This window comes from Typopeltis vanoorti, chromosome 6, assembly GCF_054136105.1.
Source record: "Typopeltis vanoorti isolate ZY-2024b chromosome 6, IOZ_Tvanoo_1.0, whole genome shotgun sequence".
In the NCBI taxonomy this organism is placed as follows: Eukaryota; Metazoa; Arthropoda; class Arachnida; order Uropygi; family Thelyphonidae; genus Typopeltis; species Typopeltis vanoorti.
In genome coordinates, this window is record NC_143554.1 from 143724160 (window position 1) to 143751344 (window position 27185).

General features: G+C 35.4%; 1 protein-coding gene across 9 annotated transcripts in view; it reads right to left on the minus strand.

Annotated features, from left to right (window-relative positions):
- LOC150106008 (uncharacterized) overlaps positions 1-27185 on the minus strand; it is a 147864-nt gene that overhangs the window by 101250 nt on the left and 19429 nt on the right. For 7 of the 9 annotated variants that reach the window (XM_090394461.1, XM_090394458.1, XM_090394460.1 and 4 more), the window contains 3 exons: positions 10062-10175; positions 9545-9700; positions 3384-3470 (listed from right to left, as the gene is read on the minus strand). In XM_090394461.1, the coding sequence (XP_090250587.1) occupies positions 3384-3470; positions 9545-9700; positions 10062-10175 (357 nt within the window). The remainder of the gene's footprint in view (positions 1-3383; positions 3471-9544; positions 9701-10061; positions 10176-27185) is intronic. The other 2 variants (XM_090394464.1, XM_090394466.1) reach the window with 1 other exon arrangement.

Genomic DNA, 27185 nt, shown 5'->3' on the forward strand with positions numbered 1-27185 from the left:
CGGGGATAATATGAAGGACGATGTGCATCATGCAATCATGCGTACTCCCTATCCAACCAAAAAAAAATGAAAGATTCGCCCGCACTGTGTACACAAGAGACCAACTTCAATAAGATACGTTCGTCATTTAAAATATCGCCCCTCTTCTCCCGCAAAAAATGTATAGTGGTTGAACAAATAGCCGATAATAAACTGGCTACACAGATTAGGCTATGTAGCCAGTGCATTATCGCTATCTATCTGTCAACTATGGGGTTCTTGCGGGATGAACAGGCCTACTTTTAAAGAAAAACATTGTCACTTCCATTCACGTGAAGATAACAAAAAAATAAAAAATAAAAAATCCCTGATTAAGGTTCTTCGCCTCCTGCATGGATTCAAACTCAAGTGTGTGAATAGAAGACATCGTTGATATCGACGGAGTTAGAAAGGTACTCACCATAATTTACTTTATTGTCAGATTCATATACGAGTGTAAACATAATGGAAGAGATTGAAGGAGTTGCTGAAACACAGAATAGTTTTCCCACCATTTAATAAAAAGGAGTCTAACAAGATTAATTTTAATATAAATCACAGGGATATATTTTGGTCACAATTTACGGTTTCTTCACCAATGTTTAGGGAAGCAACCGTGCATTGGATGCAAACCTTACTCATTAGTTAACCAAATATTGATAATTCATAAAAGTGATATGAGAATAAATAAAATTATAAAAATAAATATATATCTAAAAAAATTAAGCTCCTAATCGTTGATGATAGCGTTGTATAGAATAATATATGTACAGCAATATCATACAATTATAGTCTTAGCTTCATCTAGATATGAAAAGTATAAATAAATAAATAAATAAATATATCTTCTGTAGCGATGGAGATGCGGCTAAAATGAAATCATTTTGCCTATAATCATTTGAAATCATTTTTATTAAAGAGCAAAATAAATCTTCCTTTGCTCCGCCAAGTGGCGTCATAAACAATAATTGAAAGCCATAAAACATTTCAACGTGGCATGTTTACAAATCACTTATATGCAATACGGCAAAACAACAAAACAAAAAGAGTGAATTCAAATAAGGTAAATCATATATTTAAGGGAGGGTGGGGGGATTGAAATACAGAAATGATCGAAATAAATCTATCCTTGTTTACGCCCTTTGTGGAACGCCATCAAGTGATCCAGGAATATTTTGTGCGTCATGCGGAAGCGATATCTGGGGGAAAAAAAAAAAAAGTAGTTCCGAAATTCACTACCAGAGTCCGTTGTAACGCAAAATGCATGGATTTCGCATACCACGCAACTTGAAAGGTGCTAGGAGGGTTTATAAATTTGGACACGGAATTTTCCCTTCATTCTGGTTGTTAATACCGTCCACAGTAATGGTACTAACCTTTCCTCAACGTCCTTTGTTCATCAAGCTGTACTAACGAAACAATTGCAATGACTATTCGGATTATGTAAAAATGAATAAATAATAAACAAAAATAATTTAACAAAACTACTGCATGAAACAGTTTCAATTTTTTATGAAGGATAACCACATAAACATTTAAAAATTTTCTCTAATGTCTGTGATTCTTCAAAGGGTAAAAGGAACGGGGAACCGCTGTCCTCGCTTAATCGTCACAAGCAATATAGTTCATACGTAAAGCTGATTTTGAAGATTTTCAGGAGAAAATAGGGTAAACAATTATCTCCACCTCCTGATCCAATTGCACGTATTCCATAGGCTCTTTTTCTGATTTGTGGATTAAAACTTCGAATTTTCGAAAAATAAAAAAAAAATTAGAAAGAAAGAAAACCTATTTTTCTGCTCCACAGATCAGTTTTCCTGGGGAAGGATCTAAAACAAAGGCACAGATACGTCCAAGTTCTTCAATTTGACAACTACATTCGTACTTTTAACGATCTTCCTTTAAATACTGTTATTGCTAGACCGCCAGAAGTATTAATCTGGCAATATGGAACCAGAGACGTTGTCAAAAATCTACATAAGCATCTACTTAAAAATAATATATTTAATATTACATCAAAAATCGTGAAATTGTGTACATTTCTGAACTTGAAAGATAATCTGATAAGTGAACTGTTGTAGCGATAACATGGAATATTTTATTTTGTATTGTACAAGGTGTAGCTTTTAAATAGCAGCAGTGTTTTGAAAAAAATCAATATGTTCGCTTTCACTGTACACTAGTTTAATTCTCAATGTTTGTCATATGCGTCTTTTCATGCTCAGTTTTATGTTAATGTTAAAAAAATTATCAGTAAATAAAAACATACGTCAAATTTTTAAGTAAGACAAATTGAACATCTTGCTGTTCAATTTGCCACAAAAAATCCTCCTGGTGAATAACATACTTGATCAGGGAAAAAAAATGGTTGTCATGGCTTTCTAGAAAAATGCATAATTGATTACGATTTTCAGTTCTCCGTCTTTTATGACCAATATACAAAAAAGTCGGTCGCGCCAATAATCACCTTGCTACAATTATCACAGAGTATCGCTTGTGATAAAATAAAGAAAGAAAAAATAACTGATTTATATTAATCGAAAGCTTTGATTTGCCAGCACGATATTGCTTGCATGTGACAGAATCAGTTAACAATTGATTTTTAAGGCCAAAAATGACATTCAAGTGATATCATATAATTACTAATCAGATCTCTACCTGCACGTGTAGGCTCTGCGTTTTATTTTTTTTTCTTTCTGTTTTTAAAGTCAGAAAGATTATAATTTACTGTTGAATTAAATGAACCTTCGAATTCAAAACCAAAATCTATTCATCTCCAAGAATTATTTATTTATTTAGCGTATCATGATACAACGCCCGCGAATCCCCAATTACGGGATATACGACACCATCTCAATACCCGCCCTTCCATTTTTATCCGGTTCGGGACCGGCACAGCTGACGAATCAGGCCTCAGTGCGTTAAGTATTTTTGACTGTAATCTGTGTGTTCAAGGCCCAGTTTCCGGGTGAAAAATCCTCTACCACCGTATGAGAATAGTTAACTCACCTTTAGTCGAAAGAGACCAGATAAAGTTCATCACGTCACTGACGGGACCCGAACCCAAATCTTTCTGACCAATGGGCTTCGTCTATACAGACTGAGATACGGAGGCTATCTTTGCGAATAAGAAGTGATTGTTGGTCTTAGTGAAATGATGAGAATGTATAGTAATTAATGGCTTATTTTGAATGAGAGAAATAATATTATTAAATAAAATATATATTAAATTAGGTACTTAATAGGTTCAAGTTACTAAACATACTTTTCCATTAAGCAGAACGGTGAATATATAAAAAATAAATAGATCAAAACAAGAAGCAAAACTTTTTTTAAATCTAAATAATAGACATAATTAAACTCACTTTCTGAAATCTGTGATGATTACTGATAGGACACTTTGTATACTGGTCAATTGTATTGTTAAGAATTTTCCATTCTTTAAGAGAAGCCTAAACAATAACTACTTTTTATGAACTGTTATCTGATAGAAAATAATTAGCAAATATCAAATAGCTTTTAATTAAAGAGAAAATAATCACAAACACTGCATTATTATATTGATAATTTTCAGTTTTGTTTTTTTAATACACTAGAAAAACAAAGACAATTTATAGAACATCGTTGTATTATAAATTGTATTCACATTTTATTAGAAAGCTTTCTTTTTTCTCGGACAAATTTTGAATAATTAGAATTTCCTTCTGATACATAACAACGTTAACAATCAGCAGAAATATAGACAGTCTGTTAAGTAATCGGCAGAAATATATCCACAACATTCTCTGCTGATCATTGGCAAATGAATACTGTGGAGCATTCTCTGTTCTCGTTGTATGTTACCGCCAACATAAGTCACCACAATAGAATTGGGTATGTGGTTATGCGATCCATATAACCTGCTTGCAAAGAAGTTAACGAACACCACAGTGTGAGGACAACCAGCCATGACGCCCACATCAGTGTAATGTAGGACCTCCTTCCGCTGCGATTACTACAGCAATCCTATGAGACATAGTTTCCACAAATGAGCGATCAATGGAAATTTTAGACCATTCTTCCTCTAAGCTTATAATGAGATTTGGACTGCTGTGGGGTGGACGTCCCTCGACCTCACCAAACACTAGAGTCATCCCACAAAGTTCAGTAGGGTTGGGATCAAGACTGTAGAGGCTATTCAAGTGTGGTCACGTTCATGTCCGCAAACCACGCAGTTACAGCAGTAACCTCATGACAGGTTGCATTGTCTTACTAAAAGAGACAATGGTCAGTTAACAGTAGAAACGCCACAATGTATAGAGCATTGCATTGTCCAAAATGCTCAGATATTTCTCTTAATTTAATCTTTGTAGGATCACAAACATGTCTGAGGCCAAACCAGGAAAATCAGGACCATACTATCACACGGCGACCTCCGAATTTCATAACTGGAGTTAAGTAGTCTGGTAAGAGATATTCGCTGGGTAAAATTTATACTCGCTATAAACACAGAACTCGTTATATATCCACCATGTGTACCTTGCCCAGGGGGTGGGTTCGTTGACTTCTTTCCAAGCAGTGTATAGTATTGAAATTGAAACCATAGGAAAAGGTAACGGTATTACAATACTTGGAGTGTATGACCCCAAAAAATATCATCTTCCACAGGCGAAATGTAAACATCACCTCGAGCGAATACTCATGTTGAACTAAGGCTGTAACACTTCGTATGGCAGTCGACAGGTAAACGCCGTTAATACAACATGTGAAGAGTGGGTACAATATGCCAAATGACAACACGAAGCATTCTACTACGTATGGCGTTCTACACCCGAAGTAACATTTGGGAATTTGAAGAAATGTATTGGACTGATTAGTGTCTGTTCCACCACCAACAAGAATTGATGAGTTGAACTCATTATGAATGGATTCCACTGTCTTAGAATCATATGGTGATGGTTTGGACATGATTAGCGAGTCGCAATTAAGTTCCGTAATGCGATCTGACCAACTAGTGTCTTATGTAAACTACCAACAGCTGGTAACACACCATGTTTACTCTGCCATATTGAACCTGTTTTCAGATGAAGTCTTACAGAACAATAATATATCATGCCATCGAAAGTCAACTACGTAATTAGTTAGTACGTAAATAGAGAGATCTTGAATGGTTGGTAATGCACAGCATGCCAACGGAATTAAACACATCTCTGAGACTTAAAGATACTGCGCCCACCTCAATTCAGGAACTTTGGATACTTTGTTGACTCATGACTGCAGATTCGCATCGATATCACTGGACAGGTAATGAAACTTTTACGCGAATGACACAGGAAGTTGTCATTCGCGTAAAAGGGAGCCTAATTCAATGTGTTACTGGTGTAGCTTTGGTGAATGCAAATCCAAAGGAGAAATATCGGAAGGAATTTTACGAAAAGAATAAAATAAACGTCCCGTGTAGAATTATCTGAAAATGCTAAAATTGGGTATTGTTTTTTAAAGAAAACAATTTCATTGTAGGCTAGAGATAACTATATTTATACGTTGATTTATGGATTTAGTAAACTATTTTATAATACACCATATCAAATCGAGAATATAAAATTGATAATAACATTGTAAGTGTTATATTTTAGATATATATGATATATATGATATATGATACGAGAATCAATCGACCGTGAGATGCGGTGATTGATTCATTCAATCCAATACCCTTGGAGGGTAATGGATGGCAATGCTGTAGCTAATGAAGTTCTAACTGAGGCTCGGCTATTGCTGTTACCCTCCTGCCATGATCAGAGCTTTAATAGCTCAATAACACCTTATCCCTACACTGTCCTCTACAGATAACGGGGAATATGAAAAGCATTCTTGCTTCGCCCCTTTAAGCCAGTCCTTATAAGGACTATAAGGATTTTAGATATAGGATTGATTCATTCAATCCAATACCTTTGGAGGGTAATGGATGGCACTGCTGTAGCTAATGAAGTTCTAACTGAGGCTCGACTATTGCTGTTACCTTCCTGCCATGATCAGAGCTTTAATAGCTCAATAACATCTTATCCCTACACTGTCCTCTACAGATAATGGGGAATATGAAAAGCATTCTTGCTTCGCCCCTTTAAGCCAGTCCTTATAAGGACTATAAGGATTTTAGATATAGGATTGATTCATTCAATTCAATACCTTTGGAGGGTAATGGATGGCACTGCTGTAGCTAATGAAGTTCTAACTGAGGCTCGGCTATTGCTGTTGCCTTCCTGCCATGATCAGAGCTTTAATAGCTCAATAACATCTTATCCCTACACTGTCCTCTACAGATAACGGGGAAGATGAAAAGCATTCTTGCTTCGCCCCTTTAAGCCAGTCCTTATAAGGACTATAAGGATTTTAGATATAAAAAAACACCTCAAATATTAAAGGATTCTTGAATAGATGTTATTAATGATAACATATCTGTTTTACACTGCAGAACGATGAATATAAAATCAGTCTGATATATGCACAGATATTAATATATAATATTAAAACTGGTCCAGTTTTTCATTTATTCATTAAAGAGTGAGTAAAATAGGAATAAATCGGTGTGCTCTGATGTTTGCAATTTCTAACATCCATTGATTCGTTGTTAGTCTTCTTGTAATGCTGATGAGTATCGGCCACGCTTTGGTTTTCCTGAATCTGTATAAAATTATTTTTAATTTTATTATTATTTTTACTGAGCTGATAAATGTTCAAGAGAGTAAAAAACAAAGTATACTCTATTTTGAAAATAAATTTCTATCAAGAAACATTCGTGGTTAGAGAGAGAGAGAGATAATATATCATGCAACTCCTAACATGAACAGATTATAATTTTGCATCTAAAGGAGAAAAATTCATTCAATTGAAACCACTTCAAAACAGAATTCGACACCCTCTGGAAATAAGCAGGTCAGATAAGTACAACCATATATGCATTCAGATTCTTCAAATTTGACGTATATAAGTGCACAGTATAGGTTACTAATATGCCATTAATAAATCTGCATGTGTAAAATGTACTTTACAATTTATTAACTGAGATTATGAACTTGCTGTATTCCTTGATGGGACTCTCCCTCCAATATTTTGGTTTGAGATTCCCATAATAATAACTTCATACTATTAGTTAGCCCCATATCCCCATTAATTAAGCATTTTCAGGAGACTAATCATCAAACTATTAAACCCAGTTCATGTCATCCCATAATATATACCGGTCGAAAAAAATATTCATCATGAGACATTTCTTTTTTACATGACGGTGTTTAATGTTCACGTAAATTTCACGGATTAAAAATCTTCATTTGATATTTTTAAAATACCAAATGACGTATCCATTGCAGTCGATAAATATTTAAATTCTTAATAATATTTTAATCATTGTATATAATCTGTGATATAAGTTTTATTATTTATTTTTTAAAAATCATAAAAATGTGAATACATTTGATGTTTTTGTTTCACATTTGTAAGTTTCAATTTATGAAATGTCTCGAGTCTGGAGCTGCTTTTCCCAGAACTCGAGAAAATAAAGATAGAGAGATTGGAACATTTGCATGGAATTTCGTCGAGGGAAATGTTGATGTTTCCTATACTAGGAAAATACTTTCGGTTATTCTGCCATCGTGAAAACCATCGATAAAAATTAGATATGAAATTTTGTCGTTAAAGAAGAAAAATTCATTGATTTCAAATGATTTCAAATTATGGACATTTTCAAAATTTACACATCTTCTGATAATAAGCAGATAAGGTGTCCTAGAAAAGGCTGAAGGCGTATCCGTCCGAAAAGAGTACCTATATTTAAAAATATAGAGAGTAACTCTGTTTCGGCAGCATTGAAATTTACCCTGTTACCTTAACCCGATTTTTATTAGCAAGAAAATCACAGGTTAGGACGTTAGTTCTGGGAGATCTTCAGAATTCTGATGATTAGTCACTACAAACTTTGCCAAATGAGGAAGGGGAATGACGTATACTCTATCAGCAAGCTATGAATAGGATTTGAAGTAATTTACAGAAGAACACTTACTACATATTACAGGAGGAGAATAGCAGGTGATAGCACAGATCCTTGATGTACTACTGAACTCACAAAGAAAGAAAAGCAAACAATCTAACAGAAAACAGAGCGATCACCAAAGAGCAATCTGGTGATCCAATTGCAAAAGGTAGAAGGCGGGCCAGAGGATTATAATTTGCCAAGCAGGCCTCTGCACCAGGTACAGAGAATCTCCAGACCCAATCAAATACTCAAGAAAAGTATCTTCCCCATTAAGTATCTTCTAGACTAGGCCATATGGCGTTAAAATTCACATCACTTAAGTAAGTATCCATGACGTACGATACACGTTCTCCTTAGGACATATATATTTATTATTATGCATTATTGGAAAGTTGACTATCCAGATCGACTTGACCTTTATATAAAGATACAGAGGATCTCCAAAAACTCTATGTGACGTAATACTAACTCTATGATCTCAGTGAGTAAACTAAAATGGTCATTCTAAGCGCAGCACATAAAATACATGGCAGTGACTTCAACAAACAGACAGACAGACAATTCGTGGACAACTATGCAATTCTTGGTCCATTATAGCACCATGCACAGCCCTAACCAGCGAAAATCTTGAAGCAATCACCACCCAGAAGACCTTGATCAGCCAGTTAGCAAGAGCTAAACCAGAGGGTGGAATCCAATGAAGTATGATGCTCAAGACTGCATAAATTGTATCTAGATCGCGAACATAATGAAAAATAAATCAAGACAAAATCTTATATTTCTATATACAAACGTAAAGTCGTGTATTACTGTATATATAAGATAAATTTTAGATAATTTTCTGTACCTTTAAGATAATATGTATCAATCAAAAGTTAAACAACATTTTGCACATGAATTATCTTCACAAGTAGTCTACTTCTGTAAAGGCGGTGATATGATTTGCTTTGGTATCCCATGTACAGCGTAATTCCTTTCAGTCGTGAATACTGCAATGCTGTATGGACTGCATAATGCATTTATTATGCATTCTTCCTGGGTTGAAAAATGCTGAACGTTATTGGGAGTGCAAACGCTTCTTCTAAGGAGGTTCCGGTTCCTTTACACATTAATTAACTTATCTTTGAGGAGGGGCACCCTCATTTCATGTGAGAAGAGAGAAGGTAACAGAAACTGCTGCCCTTGTTCTGAAATCCAAATAAGGAAGGTAGCCACTTTAGGCCTCCAATAAGCAAGATGGTGACTGAGAATTAAAGACAACTGCCGCCTAGAGATCTAGTTGGCATTTCCTCCAACTAGGGAAGATATGCTTTTATGGCAGCAATACTCCCCAAGTGTGCCAGAGCTCCTGTTACACCTGTAAACAGGTTTCACTGCGATAATGTGGGTGACTTGGTTGAAGAGAGAGAGATAGGCTATATATCGCTTTAGTCGCTTAAATTGGTACTAACAGATACAATTGCCACTGCTGGAAAGAACTACATTGCATATGATATCGTATTATAATTTACTTACATTTGGAGTTCTCTTGGAAGGCTGTGCGCTGTAGAGATCACCTTTCATTTCAGGACATTTGGTTAGCATATGATCAAATAAGTCTTTTCGACATACCTTTGAATTGCATTTCAGAGGACAATCAGCTGTAAGATAGGAGCAGCATTCAATGTGAACCTGTGGATGAGACAAAAATATATCATGTAAATAATACTTTAAGAGTATGCATGTTAAAACAAGTACTCTGACAACTGCCTCTCTGGGTTTTTTTTTATGAGGATCATATATATTCATAACGCGGACTCCTTTCCTCTCCTTCTTTGTGTTAGCGTTGTGTTCTTAAAACCATGACACAAATCGAAAGACAACTTTTAAGACAGACTATTTTAAGTAGTTGTAAAGCACACACACACAGATCACACGCTCGCCATGGAATCATTATTATGCATCTGTTAAACAAAGACGCGAATAAGTCATAACTCATTTAAATGTTTACAATTATTTAAAAAAAAGAGCAAAACCAATGAAGACTAATTACCTGGATATCCCTCAGAAGTCGTTCTACAGTACATCCTTCCTCGCTGTACAGGCATTTCACGTTCAGATTAATGGCTTTTTCATGATGTATCATGATTTTCTCAACGCAGAATGTCTAAAACAAGAAAGCAAATAATGAAAGCAATTTCAAGTAAATATGAATAATATTTTCCTTAACATGCTAAGTTCAGCGGCTTAACACTCAAGCTTTGGCTTCACAACCTTGATGTCAAGACAAGACTCCATATATAGTCTTCTTTATAGCAGGCTATATAAAGTGTGTTCACCGGCAGACTTGTCTGTTTAATGGAATGAAAAACCCAGGTTTCGGGAAGTTCAAATCCCGATTATTAAATCGGGATTTAATAATCTGATTAAATTGCCTTCAAAAGAAAATCTTTCAAGAAGTTTCTTTCCGTCCTATACAGAATTCCAGTGCAGGTGTTTTCAATCAAAGCATCGTCTTTAAACCAACTGAATTATAGAGACTGTCTGAAATGTAACCATTTATTCCACTTTGGTATAACGAAACGTATCATTCCATGGTTTTCTTTTGTTGTTTTTTTTATCATTTCAATGTGTCATCACCTTGTATATTAAGTTCCTGCATGAATATGTACATGCTATTATAAACAGAAAGTTATAAGAAGCCTTTGTAGCTTAGCTGAAGCTAATCAACGCATACTCATGATGAGGTAAACCAATATATTCTCTAAACATTTTTTTATTTTTTTTTGTTACTGCAGGCTCAACTATGAGTTAGCTTTCTAGGAAAGTCACATGTCCGATTCTAGTTAATGAGTAGCGACGCTTTTTTGACTTCAACAATATAAGAGTTAATAGACCTCTACAATGCAAGAATAAGGATCTCTCTCTCTCTCTCTCTCTCTCTCTCTCTCCATGGAGAAACTTGGGACTCTGACCGCGCACCTCATCAAATTGAGCATAGAACACACACGCATACGTGAATATATAGTGAATATATAGGAAGGTAATGTATAGGAAATATAATACTGTGTTATAGAATTATGTAGTTCTCCTCTAAAAAATTATCAATGATATCAAAGACCTAGTCTCTACCAATAATGAAATTGTCAGTAAATGAAGTTTGGCTACCATAGCGGGCAAAGAAATTAAAGCAGTAAGATCAATGTGTTATGACTAACCAGCAAACTAGTGCTTATACGAAACGTCTTTTAAAATGTTCTTGGGATATCACGATTGGAACTGAATTCTGGCAATCAGTTTAGCTGCACACAATTTTTTTTCTTTTAAATTGCAATCATTGCTGCAAATTCAATAGAGTATTGTTGGAGTGATATTCACCATTATTCTCTTGCACATCTCGTGGAATAGGTGGAAAAAGTGTATTCCATCCTAAGTCTTATGCCAGGTTTTCCAGATATAGACATGCTATGTGGTAAAGAAAGACATTCGATTTTCAGCCTAATTAACTAATTCAATTTTATTTTAATTGCAATGACAGAATATAAGATACAACAGTCAAAAAACATCTGCACTGTTACAAAGTTATGCCAAAGCATCATTTCTAAATTAACTACAAAACAAATAGAAGCAGTATATCAGAATATAAAACTAATGTACTACACTACCTTCGGACCATGTAAGGTCTTTTGATGAGACTACATTTTAAATATTGTGAAAAAAAGTATCCATCTGATTTCTTTAAGTTAGGCAACAATAGCATAACGAACTATATTCAGTGTTGATTGCAATTAACATCACAGAAGCACATTGGCTTATTCTAGATTCTCCCAAGTAGGACCAATCTGAGAGAAGAACATATATTTTGATATATAGTCCGTCATGTTCATGCTCCTGGAGTCGTATTATCGGTATTAATTGGTAGATTTCGAAGAGCTTTTTCAATGTGCATAAGAGATTGACTTTAGAAATATGTTTAGGAGAGACGGCAAAATTGAAACCTGTTTATTATTATTATTATTCATTTTAGAATGCTGTTTGCTGTCTTCATTTAACAATGGTCTGAGGCAGGGGTCTTCAACGCATGTCCCTCGGGCCACCTGTGGTCCGCGAAGCTCTGCAGTGGCCAGCCGGCCATTTTGAAAAAATAACTACTTCACATTAAACCCGATTAAATAAAAAATAATTTCAATGAGGCCCGCGGGCCACTAAGATATAGTGCGGTATTTAGAATTGTAAGATGCTTTACAGATTCATAAGGAACGCTGTGCATTTGATTTTGTTCTTATGTTCCATCGAGTCGTTTTCGACTCCTGGTGACTCCATGAACATACATTCAGATCTGTTCCTGGCCATATCTTTCATAATATCCAAGCGCATTCCAATTGCTTCTTTAACTCCATCCACCCATCTAATTCTTGGTCTTCCTTTTCTCCCTGCTTCCATCAACTTTAGCAAGCATCATCATCATCTTCTCCAGACTGTCATTTTTTCACATAATGTGTCCGAAGTATGACAATTTTTGCTTGATGATCATAGCTTCGAGGGAGACATCTGGCTTTATTCTGGCTATCACTGATTTATTGGTTTGCTTCGCAGTCCATAGTATTCTTAGTAAGCATCTCCAACCCCATAATTCAAATGCATCTATATTCCTTCTTTCACTCTTTCTCAGGGTCCAACTTTCACATCCATACAGTACTGCATGGAATGCCATTGCTTTCACGATCGTGATTTTTGTTGCGAGGCTAATATCTTTATCTTTAAAGTTCTTGCTTAAATCTGTCATTGTTTTCTTTCCGAGTAATAATCTTCTTCTAATTTCTTCAGTACAAAAACCATCTTGATCAATTCGGGATCCTAGGAGCACAAAATTTTTAACTGCTTCCATTAACTCCCCATGTACTTCAAAATCGCTAAGTTCCCATGTTGCCATAACTTTTTTCTTTTTCAAGTTAAGTTTAAGACAATATTGACACTTTCTTCTTCAACTTTCATAATAAGTTCCTCCAAATCTTCTTTGCATTCTGCTAGCAAGGTGGTAACATCTGATTACGTTACGTTAAATTATTAATATTTCTTTCCACCAATTTTGATTACAACTGAAGACACTTCCAGCCCTGCCATTCTTAAAATGTATTCGATGTACATGATAAACAGATACGAAGATAAAATACATCCTTCTCGCACTCCTTTACCTATTGTGAAATACTCAGTTTCTCCAAGATCTCTTCGGACAGTAGCTTCTTGTTCATAATAAAGATTCCTCAGAAGGATAATGAAATGCTCTGGGCCTCACATTGTTCTTAACACATTCCACATTATCACATTATCTACAGAGTAAAAGCCTTGCATTATTCAAGGAAACAAAGGTAGACATTCTTTTGATATTTCTGTGCTCTTTATATTATCCCTCTCACATTAGCGATTTGATCTCCTCTTCCTCTGCCTTTTTGAAATCATGCCTGTTCATCTGGCATTTCTTTCTTCATGAGTGGTTCCAGTCTTTTCTGAATGATCTTAATGTAAGACTTTACTTGCATGAGAAATCAGTGCTCTAGATCTCCCTCTCTCTCTCTCTTGCATCGCCTTTCTTCAATAAAGGTATATGAACTGATTTTTCCATTCCCTAGGCCATTTAGTTGTGATCCAAATTCGCTCACATACAGCTGTTAAAATTTTAACTACCTCTTCTCCCAGGATTTTGAGCAGTTCAATAGGTATTCCATCTTCTCCTCGTGCATTTTTACTGGATAGCTGTTGCAGTGCCCACCTCACTTCACTCTCCAGTGGTACTGGCTCCTGTGTACAGTATAATCCTACTCTTCAAATTTCTCAGTAATTTTGGAGTCCTCTCTGTGAAGGCTTCTGTATACTCTTTCCATCTTTCTTTGATGTCTGCAGCTTCTGTAAGATATCCGTTGTGTTTACTTTTCAATATTGTCACCTTAGCACTGAACTTCCCTGTTAGTTCTCTGATCGTTTTGAAAGGATCTCTTGTTTTTCCTTTCTTGTTTTGGTCTTCTATTTTTTGGCATTCCTGGTTAAAGTATTTTTCCTTGTCTCTTCTGGTTTGTCGTTGAAACTCTGCATTGAAATGCCGTACTTCCTGCAAATTTCCTGTGACCATCACTTTCCTCCTTTCCTGAGCAGTTTTGATAGAATCTTCTGACAGCCATTTAAACTTCTTCTTAGAATCTATTAGAATGCTCTTTTTTGTTTCATTTTTAATTAAATCTTTAATCTATTCCCATAGTTCATCTGGTTCTGTTTCACACAAATTGAATGTGTTGAATCTGTTCTGTTTATTAATACTGTATTCATCTGGTATGTTTCCAAGATCATATCTGATCGATATTTCTGTTCTCTTCAGTTTGCGTAATTTCACATGTGTCGTAGACGCTAATAAGTCATGGTCTGTTCCATAGTCTGCACCTGGAAAAGTCTTGACAGACTGAATTGCACTTCTCCATCTTATTCTTAGTTCAAGTAAATAGTCAATTTCATTTCTGTATTGTCCATCAGGTGATATCCATGTGTACAATCTTCTTTAGTGCTGTTTAAAGCAGGTGTTAGCAACAAACAAAGAATTCTCTGCACAAAACTCAACTATTCTCTTCCCCGCACTGTTACCAATACCTAAACCCAAACGATCTGTTATTCTTTGTTCCTCAGTCTCTCTCACTTTTGCATTCCAATCTCTGATAAGTAGCCATAAATCGTCCTTTGGTGTTGCATCATCACTTCTTGTAACTTGCCATAAAATTCTTCATTGTCTTCTTTTGGTGTCTCTGTTGTGGGTGCATAAACCTGAATGATGGCTTTATTGAATGTCCACTCACTCTGAGAGAAATGATTCTGTCATTCGCTAGATTACAACCTAATATATACCTAGCCATCTTTTCCTGTGCACTTGAATCTTTACATAAAATCCTATAAAAATAAATATTAAATAGACATGTTTCTTCAGCCATCTACCAGCGCCAAGCGGTACTTAAGAACTGGTACTAATGTCTCGGCTGAAGCAGCGGTTCGTTCGGTTCGTTCGAGTGCATGTCTAGAGCCTTACAATTACATCTCGAAGGTTCTCGATACTTCTTTATTTTCATATAAATACAAGAGGATCTCATCCACAGTCAGTCATACAGTCGCGAACAGTGTGATATTCGTGTATAAGGCACGCAGGTTCGTCGTGTCAGCCATAGCCTATTGTGGTTTTATATTGCCAAACTTTTTTCATTAATATGAAACACATTCAATGGATAATAACCGTTATACGACAATTTTGGGTCTTTTTTGGGGTTCACCTTCCATCACTATGGCGTATACGAGTAAAACGCGTAAATAAAATGATTCTTGTTGGGTTTTTAATGAAAGGTGAACCAATTTGTAGTTTTTTGTTCCGACGATAAGCCAATGTGTTTAATTTATCGTGAGTCAGTGTCAGCATCAAAAGAATGTAATATAAAATGACACTAAGAGACAAAGCATGCGTCCAATTTATTATTATTATTATTATTATTATTATTCCGGGCGACTCAAGGGAGTCCTTATCTCATCGCGGGAAGCCCTAAATATTATGTTCATACAACTATACGACATTCTTACAGTATCTATCATACATTGCCTTGAACTCACTCACCGTCATAGCACACACAATAGAAACTGGCAGCTAATTCCACTCATTTACCACTCTAAAAGTAAAGAACCCAGCTCTAACACCTCTGCTAATCACACTCTTGTCCAGATTCCATAGGTATCCGGTAGTTCTCCCACCACCAGTCCTGATCTCAAAAATATCCTCTGAATTAATCCTACAGAAACCCTTTAGCAATGTGAATGTCTCAATCCTATCTCCCCTTTTCCGCCTATCAACTAATTTCTGCAACCCACAAATCTTCAACCTGTTCTCATATGGTTCATTCCATAGACCTGCTATCATCTTAGTCACTCGCCTCTGGATCCTCTCCACCTCCTCCCCATCAAGAAGGAACCGAAATGACCAAATCTGGGCACAGTAGTCGAGATTAGATCTTATCAAGGCTCGGTACCGAGGAACAATAACTTGCTTGTCTCTGCTCGTCAAGGTATTTTATAACAACCATGATGAGCTGATTTAGCTACTTTTGCAATGTGCCCCTTAAACTTCATCTCCCTATCCACCAACACTCCCAAGTCCCTGGCCTCATCAATCTCCTGGAGTACAGTTCCACCAATGTGGTATATTGCTGCTAATCCTTTCACCCCAAAATGCATAACTTTATATTTTTGTCACATTAAATTGACATCCATTCTCCTTAGCCCAGAACTCCAATGTATCCAAGTCATTCTGCAATATTTTAACATCTTCTGCATTCACTATCGCCCTACCCAACTTTGCATCATCAGCAAACAAATGAACTGTTCCTCTTAGATCCTTCCCTATATCGTTAATGAACAGATTAAACAGCAGTGGTCCAAGAACAGAACCCTGCGGCACACCACTAGTCACAGGCCCTCTTTTGGACTCTACTCCGTAATAAACTACTCTTTGATATCTCTCCATCAACCACCCACCTATCCATCTCACCAACCCTATATCCATTCCCATATGTTGTAGTTTACGGATTAGAATTCCATGTGGTATCCTGTCAAACGCCTTTGCCAGGTCCAGCAGTATCAATGTAAATCCATTATCCTTATCCAGTTCAGCCGTCACCTTGTTATAAAACTTGAGCAAGTTACTGAGGCATGATCTACCATTCACAAAGCCTCATTTTCATCAATCCATTCCTGTATTTTTCCCTTGACTAATTTCTCCAAGCCCTTGACAACGACTCCTGATATGCTGATCGGTCGGTAATTTGCAACCGTAGACTTGGATCCTCCGTTATGCAGTGAAACTATATTCCCCTCTTTCCACACCTTCGGGACTAAACCAATTTCGATCATCTTGAAGGGCACCTTCGTGTGGACAAAGTGAACAGTCTCAAAATAGATTTAAAATGCCAGCAGGGTACGTTTAAAAGGCAGAGGGAAGAGAGTGAAGCGTGCTTCAAAGAACGTTATGTAATATCAGCAAATTACTAAAAATCAAAAGCTTTATTGGACGGCGAGTTTGTGAATTAGTGTCTCATTGCTACTGGTGATATTCTGTGACCAAATAATAAGGAGGTGTTTATAAAACCGAGTTTGTCTGGAGTAAGGGTGTAAATCATAAGTTCTCAAAGTGGGCGGTACCGTCCCCCAGTGGTCGCTGAAGCCTTCTAGTGGGGGGCGGGGGGCTATAGTGGGATCAGAAGCATTTGGGAGGCGTTCATGCGGTCTAGGGATCGGTGGCTGTTTATAGAAGAAATTAATAATATATATTTAAAAATTAATTATTTTCGTGATTTTGCGATTAGATAATCATTTATAATTTAAATATTGCATTTCAATTCATCTTATGCCCGTCTTACACGATCAATATTTTATCAATTTTCTATTACAATTATTTAATCATTTGAAAATTTACCATGTAAGATAGAAATAGATGTCAATTTTCTGTCAATATGAAAACAGAGCATGTATATATGTGTGTATAATAGGTGGGTGTTACAAAATTTAATAGGGTGGGTTACAAAATTTTTGTCTTGCAAAGTGGGCAGTGGCCCGAAAAAGTTTGGGAACCTATGCTCTAAATAGAAGGTACGCTTACTTGCTGCCATTATGGAACTGGGGTCTCCCACAGTCGCATTCGTTCGAGCTCTTGATTTTTTCGACTTTTTAGCGAAATGGAAGGTTGTTCTGCTCCAAATTGTATGTATGTATATATATGTAAACATAAATAAGTTTTAAATTATCATTGACCTGCTTGCTTTTTAATAGTTCATATTGAAATATAAGAAAAAATCTTAAGAACTTGCATACAGTACATCCCCCTCCCCGTATGTATGTATGTATGTGTGTGTATATATATATATATATATATATATATATATATATATATATATATATGTAAACATAAATTATATATATATATATATATCATATATTTCAAAGATAATTACAAGTCATATGCCTAGTTTTGTTTTATTATATTATTAATATTATTACATGACACCTCCACGGAAACCCAGGACTTTCAGTTCGGTATTTTAAAGTACGGATTTAGACAATACAGAATTTCTAAAATTAATAACAGTATTTTATCAAAATCGCTAATTCATATAAAGCAGTACAACCAATAATAAAGGACATGGAAAGTCTTTTCTTTATGAATTCACGAAAAATCAATGCTTGTTATACAGCCATTTCTATTAACCGATAAATGATACGAGCTCTAACCGCCAAAATATATCCAAAATGGCGGCAAGTACGGGGGGAGGGGATCTGTGTAATAGAATAACAGTATTTCCAATATATGTACTATATACAAGTTCATAAGATTTTTCTTACATATATATATATATATATATATCATCATCATGCATATCAAGGATTTAGGCCTAGCATGGCCAGTTTCGGCCTAAGAATTCATCGTTGAATCGTTTCAGAGGACGTCCTGGTTTTCTTTTCCCTAATAGCTTGTGTTTTAAGGCTTGTTTTGGTAATCTTTCTCTTTTTATTCTTTGAACGTGTTCCATCCATTTATGTTTATATTTTTTAAATTTTTTCTATTACTGGTTCTTGGTTTAATTCTTTCATAATTTCTTCATTTCGTTTGTGATCAAATCGGGTATACTTTGCAGTTTTTCTTATAAACTCCATTTCTGCTGTTATTAATCTTTGTTTGTCTTTTGGTTTTATTGTCCAGATTTCGCTTCCATAAGACTGGTAGGGCTAATGTATTGTAAATTTTTAGTCTGGTTTGTTTTTGAACTAGGTTTGGTTTAAATATAGAGTTAATTACACATATTATTTTTAAATATTTTGCAATTTTTAAGTTTATATCTTTTTCATTTTCATATGTGATCGTACATCCTAGGTAGATAAAGGAATTCACCTGTTCTAAGATCTCCTTATCTATTACTATTTTAGTTCTTGCTGGATCTTGTCCTTTAAAGGCCATGGTTTTTGATTTTTCTGTTGATATTATCATATCATAATCTTGGGATATCTCATTTAGATCTAAAATAGCTTTCTGTAGTTTATCTTCAGAATTTGTAATTATTATTTGGTCGTCTGCAAAAAGGAGAGTGTTTAAGTTTACTGTAGGAGAAAATTTAATTCCTAGATGTAAATTTGTATTCTATTTTATTATTATTTCATTTAAGTATATATATTAAAAAGTGTTGCTGGGAGGGGACATCCCTGTCGGACCCCTTGGTTTATCACTTTCCTATATGATGGCTCGTGATTTAATCTTATTTGTATTTGATTATTTTCATATATACTTGTGATAGCTCTTAGGACATTATTTGGTATTTGTCTTTCGTTTAATATGTTAAATAATATGTTTCTTTTAACGTTGTCAAATGCTTTTTCAAAGTCAATAAATGCAATATGTGTTTCTAAATTGTATTCTCTTCTTTTCTCTATTATTAATTTTAGACAAAAGGCCAGGTCTATACATGATCCTCCTTTTCTAAAACCATTTTGTACTTCTAAAATAAAGTTTTCGGAATATTTGATTAGTTTGCTATTTAAGATTCTGCTATATATTTTGTAACAGGAATTTAGTATACTGATACCTTTATAGTTTTTAGGGTCATCTCTGTTACCTTTTTTAAAGAGAGGAATCACAATTGCTTTTTTCCATTCTATTTGGAGGGATACCAGTTGAGTAAATTTTATTTAAAAATAATAAGAGTCTTCCTTTGAATCTTGTTCCTGCGTATTTATATAGTTCTGAACCTAGCGTATCTTCTCCAGGTGATTTTCCGTTTCTTGTTTCTTTCAGGCTGATTTCTAATTCTTCTTCAGTTATTTCCTTTTCATTTTCGTTAATTTTTTGCCAGTTGTCTTTTTTAAAATATTTGTCTGTCCACAGTTCTGTGTAGTAATTTAGAAATTCTTCTAATTTCAATTCAGTGTTTAATTTTATGTTTTCTTTGGTATCTGCATTTAGGTGTTTCAAAATCTTATATACATTGGGTCTTATTTTATATAAATCATGTTCTAAATTAGAAACAAATTTATTCCATGATTCTCTATGTCTTTTTTTGACTTCTCTTTTAGCTATGGCTCTTATTCTTTTATATTCTATTTCATCTTCTAATCCTTTACTACTTAACCATTTGTGATAGGCTTCTTTTTTCTTTTTGATTATTTCTTTCATTGTATCATCCCAGATCTTCAGTTTTTTTTTACTTTTATTGAATTTTTTGGTCTTTTCTAAGCTTTCATTTGCTGCTGCATTTAGTATTGTCTTTATATTAAGCCATTCTATTCCAATTTCTTCATTTTGCTTTGTTTTTTCTAGATATTAGTTAATTCTTCGTTCATATAGCCATTGTACATTTGTGTCATTAAATAGTCTAGTTTTATAAACAGATGTTTCAATTTTTCTTTCTGTTCTTTTTACTTATAGCCATTTAGATGGCAATCTTAATTTTATTTTAACAAGGAAGTTGTCACTGCTTATTTCATATCCTCTGTGAACTCTAACATCTAGTGAATATTTTGATGTCTTTTCATTTAGTATAAAATAATCTAATATTGATTTCCAACCTCTTGCTGCCCAAGTATATTTATTTATGTCTTTATGTTTATAGAAGGAATTCATTATTTTTAGGTTATTATAAACTACAAAGTCAATCAATATTTTTCCCATTCCTGTTTAGAGTATGTTCTCCATGTATTCCTATATTATTATTAATTATAATGTTTCCAATTCTTGCATTTAAGTCTCCTACTAAAATTACGTAATCATTTTTATTTATTTCATTATATATGTTTTGTAGCTGATTATAAAAATCAATATTATCCTGTTCTCTTCCCTCTTCTGGGGCATATAAACCAATTATTGTTTAAATAGCCTCTATCTATTTTTATTCTAGCTTCTATTATTCTTTCATTCCATAATTTATAATGTTTTAACTGTTTTGAAAGGGAGTTATGAATCCAAATCATGACTCCTGCTTGTGCTCTTTGGTCTCTGTCACTGTATATCACATTAATATTTTCAATTCTCATGGTTCCTTTTAATTTCTTTTTTGTGTCAGTTATTACTATCTATTCCAATTGTTTTAACAGGCCTTTAAGGCCCACAATCTTCCAAGCATGCTTGGATTTCGTAATCAAAATACGAGGAGAGAATGGTCACTCCTATGCCTCAAGGTATTCTTGGCTGTATCCCTGTGAGTTCACGGGGCCGGTTTGCCTGCTTGCGGGATGAAAAACCCCAGATAAACTAGCGGAAAAAACCCTACGTCCCGCGCCCAAGACCGGCTAACTTGGCTATGGCTGAGGAAGATCCTTCAGCTCCTCACGTCTCCGCCGGGAATCGAACCTAGGACACTCCTTACCCAGGCATACGGTTGCGAAGCGCAAAGCCACTAGGCTAACCGCGAGGACTTTCAGTTATTACTGCTATTTTAAAATTTCCTTCATTTAATAATTGGTCTAATTCTATTTCTTTATATGCTATTCCTCTTACATTCCAGTTTGCTAGTGTATTATATTTTGTCATTTCCATTTTTGTTTTACCTTTTCCATTCCACGGTCGTTTCCTATAGATTCAATCCGATTATCTTTTTATATCAGCTTACTAGTAGAATTATGTTATCCATGTCAGGGGACTAGCCTGACGATGGAATAGTCCAGTGGTAGGGCTGCTACCTTAAGGCTTCCTAACTAGCCTTCTTCCGAATTTAAACCCATATGAAGAATAGGGTATATTGAAGGGGGAAAGAATAGATTATAGAAGCATTACAGTAAGGTTTATAGAGAGGGCATAGTTGTAAGGCCAGAAATGAAAAGACCCCATGGCCCTCGAGAACTCTAATAGCATAGGGTCATAAAATAAGAAGAGATGGCTAATAAGGCCTTATAGGAAAGATTAAAGTAAGTGGATCTTCCTCAAAGTAGTAGAAGGAGAGGAGATCGATCCAGCTAGGGGTCCATGGGAGTGCCGCTTCCCTTACAATCAAAATGATTGCCGCTTATGGCCCTGTTGGTCCACGAGTCCTTATTCATTATATTCGGACCATCCCACCATATACACACTCACGCGCGCGCGCACACACACACACACACACACATGGTGGGCTCCTATAAAGTTTCGCTCTAAAGTCGAAAAAATCAAGACCTCGAACGAATGCGACTGTGGGCGACCCCAGATCCAAAATGGCGGCAAGTAAGAGTACCTTCTATTTATAGCCTTAGTCTGGGGTAACTGTAGCACGACGTGTCGAAGAACTTGCTAATAAAATTGAAGGATATTTAAAAATACAATCATCCGAATTTACATCATATCCACTTCCTTTAGATGAGAATACAACTGGATATCTTTGTCCATGGCATTATTCAACAATTCAATATGACAAAAGAGCTGCAAGCGCTCGTAGCTGTGAATTGAATGACGAAAGGCACTGATATTCTTGAAGCAGCCAAGAAAACGCTCTAGCGTTTCGATCTCAGCTTTACCAACCTCGAAGGTGATGGTAACTGATGGAGCCCCTGCTATGGTGGGAAAGACCGAAGGGTTTGTTGCGCTGCTGCGGAAAGAACCGGAACTAGAAGGAAAAGATTTCGTCCATTACCACTGTTTAATCCACCAGGAGAATTAGTGCGCGAAAGCTATTAGATTTGAGAATGTCATGAAAGTTACTGGGACTGTCGTCTACATTATTAGGGCAAGAGGATTGAATCATCCTCAATTCCAAGAGTTGTTCACCCAAAAGTGGGAAGCGTATCACGGCGATGTTGTTTATTATAGTGATTATAGCGTATCACGGCGATGTTGTTTATTATAGTGATATGCGTTGGTTGAACTGAAAGAGGGTTCTTAAAAGAGTCTTTGACTTAAGGAGCGAAATACAGCAGATATGCAAACCAAGGGGAATCCGATTGCGGAATTTAACGATCCGAAGTGGATGACAGATTTTTCCTTTGTGACCTACATCTCGTTGCATATGAATGACCTATATACATACGCAGCTAAAATCCATAGATCAACTGGTGCACACTCTGTTTGATCACATGAAATCTTTTGTGGCCAAGCTCAAACTTTGAGAGGCACAACTGGCAAAAAAAAGATTTAACTCATTTTCAGCTTCTCGCTGAGTCTAACTGTTCGTCTCTTGATGAACACGTTGCAAAATTAGCCGTGTTGCAAAGTGAGTCCGAAGACAGTTTCAGAGATTTTCGTAACCAACAGTCGTCTTTAGATTTATTTTCAATGCCATTCAGTGTCGATGCTGCCGAAATGCTAGGCTCAGTACAAATAGAGTTGCTTGAACTCCAAAACAACTCTTCTTTGAGAGAAAATTTATTCAATGTACCCTTGTTTACATTTTACAAAAACTACATTTCTGAGGACTCATTCCCTAATCTTCGCCGGCATGCTTTGAAGATGTGCGCTTTGTGAGCAGTTGTCTTAGACTTCATATGCTCCAAAATGAAGCATATGAAGTCCAAGACAAGAACTCAGATTACGGACTAGCATCTGGAGAATAATCTGCGCATAGCGACTTCCAACATTGATGCCAACATCGACAAGCTGGGCAAGGAAAAATATTGCGAAGTTGCCTATTGACATTGTAAAAAATGAATGTTTTCTTCATTAAATTATCTTTTTTCAAGTAGTGATTGTATTTACTTATCATGAACCCGACTCCTGCCTACGCTCTTAAAGCCGAGTTTATTATTTTTATAGGATTTCATGAAAATTATCAAATGCACAGCGTTCCGTGTGAATCTGGAAAGCATCTTATTATTCAAAATACCGCAGTATAGCTTAGTGGCACGCGGGTTTCATTGAAAATTTTAATGCGGCCTGCACTGTCTGAAATGTTGAAGACCCCCGTCTGAGGTATTGAGGATGACTTTATTATCGCGCAAGGACATTTTTTCCCGTAAGAAAACGAAGCTTTATGGTCATTAGATATTTATTCACAAATTGTGAACAAACCTTAAATTGCTATTCAATAGAAATCACAAATGTAAATTCTAAATTTATTTTGAACAAAGTTAAAAAAAAAAAACAGAAAAATTAGCAATATATCAAATTGATATTTGACACGTTGCTAACATTGCGGAACAGATTAACATCACTGGCCACTTGACTTTTGAACTTTGCAGAGCGATAGCTTTGGAGGGTTCACGTGCCACTCCTTCTGATGTTGTCCATGCAATTTTTAAAACGGTGTACGAGTAATAATGCATCAGGTCCTGCTTAATTAAATCTCTTTATATTCACATAATGACTTATTTGTAAGGAGATTTGGTATTTTGTATCGAGAAATTAAAAAGAAAAAAAAATCTTTTAATAGTGAAATTTTTAAGTTTCGACAGTGATCGAGAACTTTCAGCATGCATTACTAAAATCAGATCAGTTTTTATTTGATCCTTTAAAACTCCCTTCACTTATATTTAAGGAAATCGCAACTTCAACCGAATGGAAGACTTTAAAAGGACTGTTTATGTTCAAATAAAAACGTAAGAAGCAAAGGAAATAATAATAAAAAAAAACATGTTTCATTTGCGTATACACGCATTAAACAAATAGATGTCAACTCGCCAAATACTGGTAAATTAATTTTACTAAGGAAATTTTAGTACTAACAATATCAGACAATTTGTGTTGGGTCCAATACTTCAAGTAGCAGTTAGTTTAAGGCTATCTAATATGAAATGAAAAGTAACAAGATAAAATATAAGATGGGATATTTCCACAGATCTATTCATTCAGCTGCTGGAGATAAAGACCGTGTGTCGTCTTCGGAATTCGTTGAGTAAGTGGAGGCTGTCATGACAGCTACGTGTTTTTGTCGTTGGTATGCTTGTGTTGTTTTCTATTGGGAGGAGTCGTGACCTAATTTTTAACTACCCATAAAACCTAACACCTACCTAAACCTACCCATACCCTAATTTTTAATCACCCATAAAAATTAGGTCAGGATTCCGACCAATAGGAAACAACACAAGCACACCAAAGACAGAAACACCTAGCTGACATGACATAGCCTGCACTTCCCCCACGAGTTCCGAAGATGACACACTGTCGAAACGGCTCACACCCCGTTACTCCCAACCCTCACTTTTTTCCATCAATATTTCTTCTTCCCCCAAAATAATTTCTATCTTCAGATCCTTCTTTCACCCCCACCTCCCAAACACTCTCTACCCACACTTAATAATAATATTATACATATAAAAAAACCTGGTTTTTTTTTCAAATAATTCACCCATATTACTTTACCCCCACTTTCCCCATACCCCTTTCTTTTAACAGCAGATGAATGCATATCGCCGGGACAAGGAGACAGAAGACAACACCAAAAAAGGTATGTGCACATTTTCCTCCTATATTATTCTTCATATATTGGTTTTATAACACTTCAATAATGCCCTAAGATTTGAGTAAAGAGCTGATGACATTGTAAAAAGAAGGGCACTCCTAAACGAAAGTAGGCTATGTTACCCATTAAATTAATAATTTATTGAGCTGCTGAGAAACAAGCAGAATGTGAAAGAAGGAATCGAGGCAAGGGTTGTTAGATTTGATCAAAGAAACAGAAGGGAGTTACCATGGAAGTGCTGAACAACAACAACAACAACAATAATAATAATAAAAATAAATAATAATAATAATAATAATAATATTATTATTATTATTATTATTATTATTATTATTATTATTATTATTATTATTATTATTTACGCCGGAGGCAGAATCGGACGATGAACTGAACAGACAACAAAACAACGGTGAGTCTTATAATTTGAGTTCCGTTAATTCATTACTAGAAAAAGGTTTAGAAAATATAAAAGCCAACTTGGTAGATCTTGTCCAAGAACTATTTGATAAAAAGAATAAAGAAATAACAAAAAAAAATTAGCGAATACCAAGAGTTTGTTAAATTTAATAATTCAGAAGTCGAAGAAGACTTACAAACGGTAAAAGACTTTAAAACCAGCATTAACGCATTAACTGAGAGGCAGCACAAATTGATAAAAGCCACATCGGAACTCCGTCAAGAAATTAATTCCCTGAAACTACAATACGAAGTTTTAAACCAACAACAACATAAAGAAGACCTTGTCTTCAACGGTCTTCCAGAAACCGAATCCACAGAAAATCTCAGAGACGTAGTTTTAAAGTTAGGCCATGCAATTGACATCTCCGTACAGCATAATGATATTCAGATCATAAATCAGTTTCCCAGGAAAAACAGAAAACAAGGCTCGCCACGACTGGCACCAGTCATAGTTCGTCTGACAAGCAAGGCTACAAGAGACAATCTCATAAAAGCCAGCAGACTGAAAAAAACCAGTAGTCAAGGGTTTAAATGCATCGCGAGACAATACGCCAATCTTTCTATCTGAGTATTTAACACCTTTAAATCAGAATACTTTGTACCAAGCAAGAGAAGAAAAAACAAAGAAAGTCCGAATTCGCTCAAAAACAACACAAAATCCTTGGATAATACAAAACTTAATTCTAGAAATACACAGAAAGTACGCTTTATGGAAATAATTAAAGCAATATCCAAATAACACAACTTTAAAAACTGAATATAAGATAACAAGGAATCGCCTTACAACACAAATCAGAAATGCAAAAAGAAGCTACTACAGAGACAAATTAACCTCTGCACAAAACAACATGAAACAAACCTGGAATCTGATTAATGAGATGCTAGATTCTGTTCCCAACACCACCGCCTCCGAAACCATAAAACACAGCTTCAAAAGACGCAAAACCTATCCAACAACTAGCAAATGACTTTAACCAATACTTTGCAGACTCCATCCAAGAACTTCACAGAAATATTCCCCCAATCACAAAACGAGACCCTCCACTTGGACCGCAATCAAAACAGACATTATGGTTCCCAACGATAAAAGAAGCAGAACTTTTCTCAGCAATACATCAAATCAAACCAAACAAAGGCTCAGGAATAGGTGGTATCAGACCTAAAGATATAAAGCAACATGCAACTAGTTTAAGTCCTATCCTACTAAAACTAATAAATAAAATATTTAAAACAGGACAGATACCAAGTATGCTAAAGACCACCATAATCACACCCATATACAAACATGGAAAAAGAAA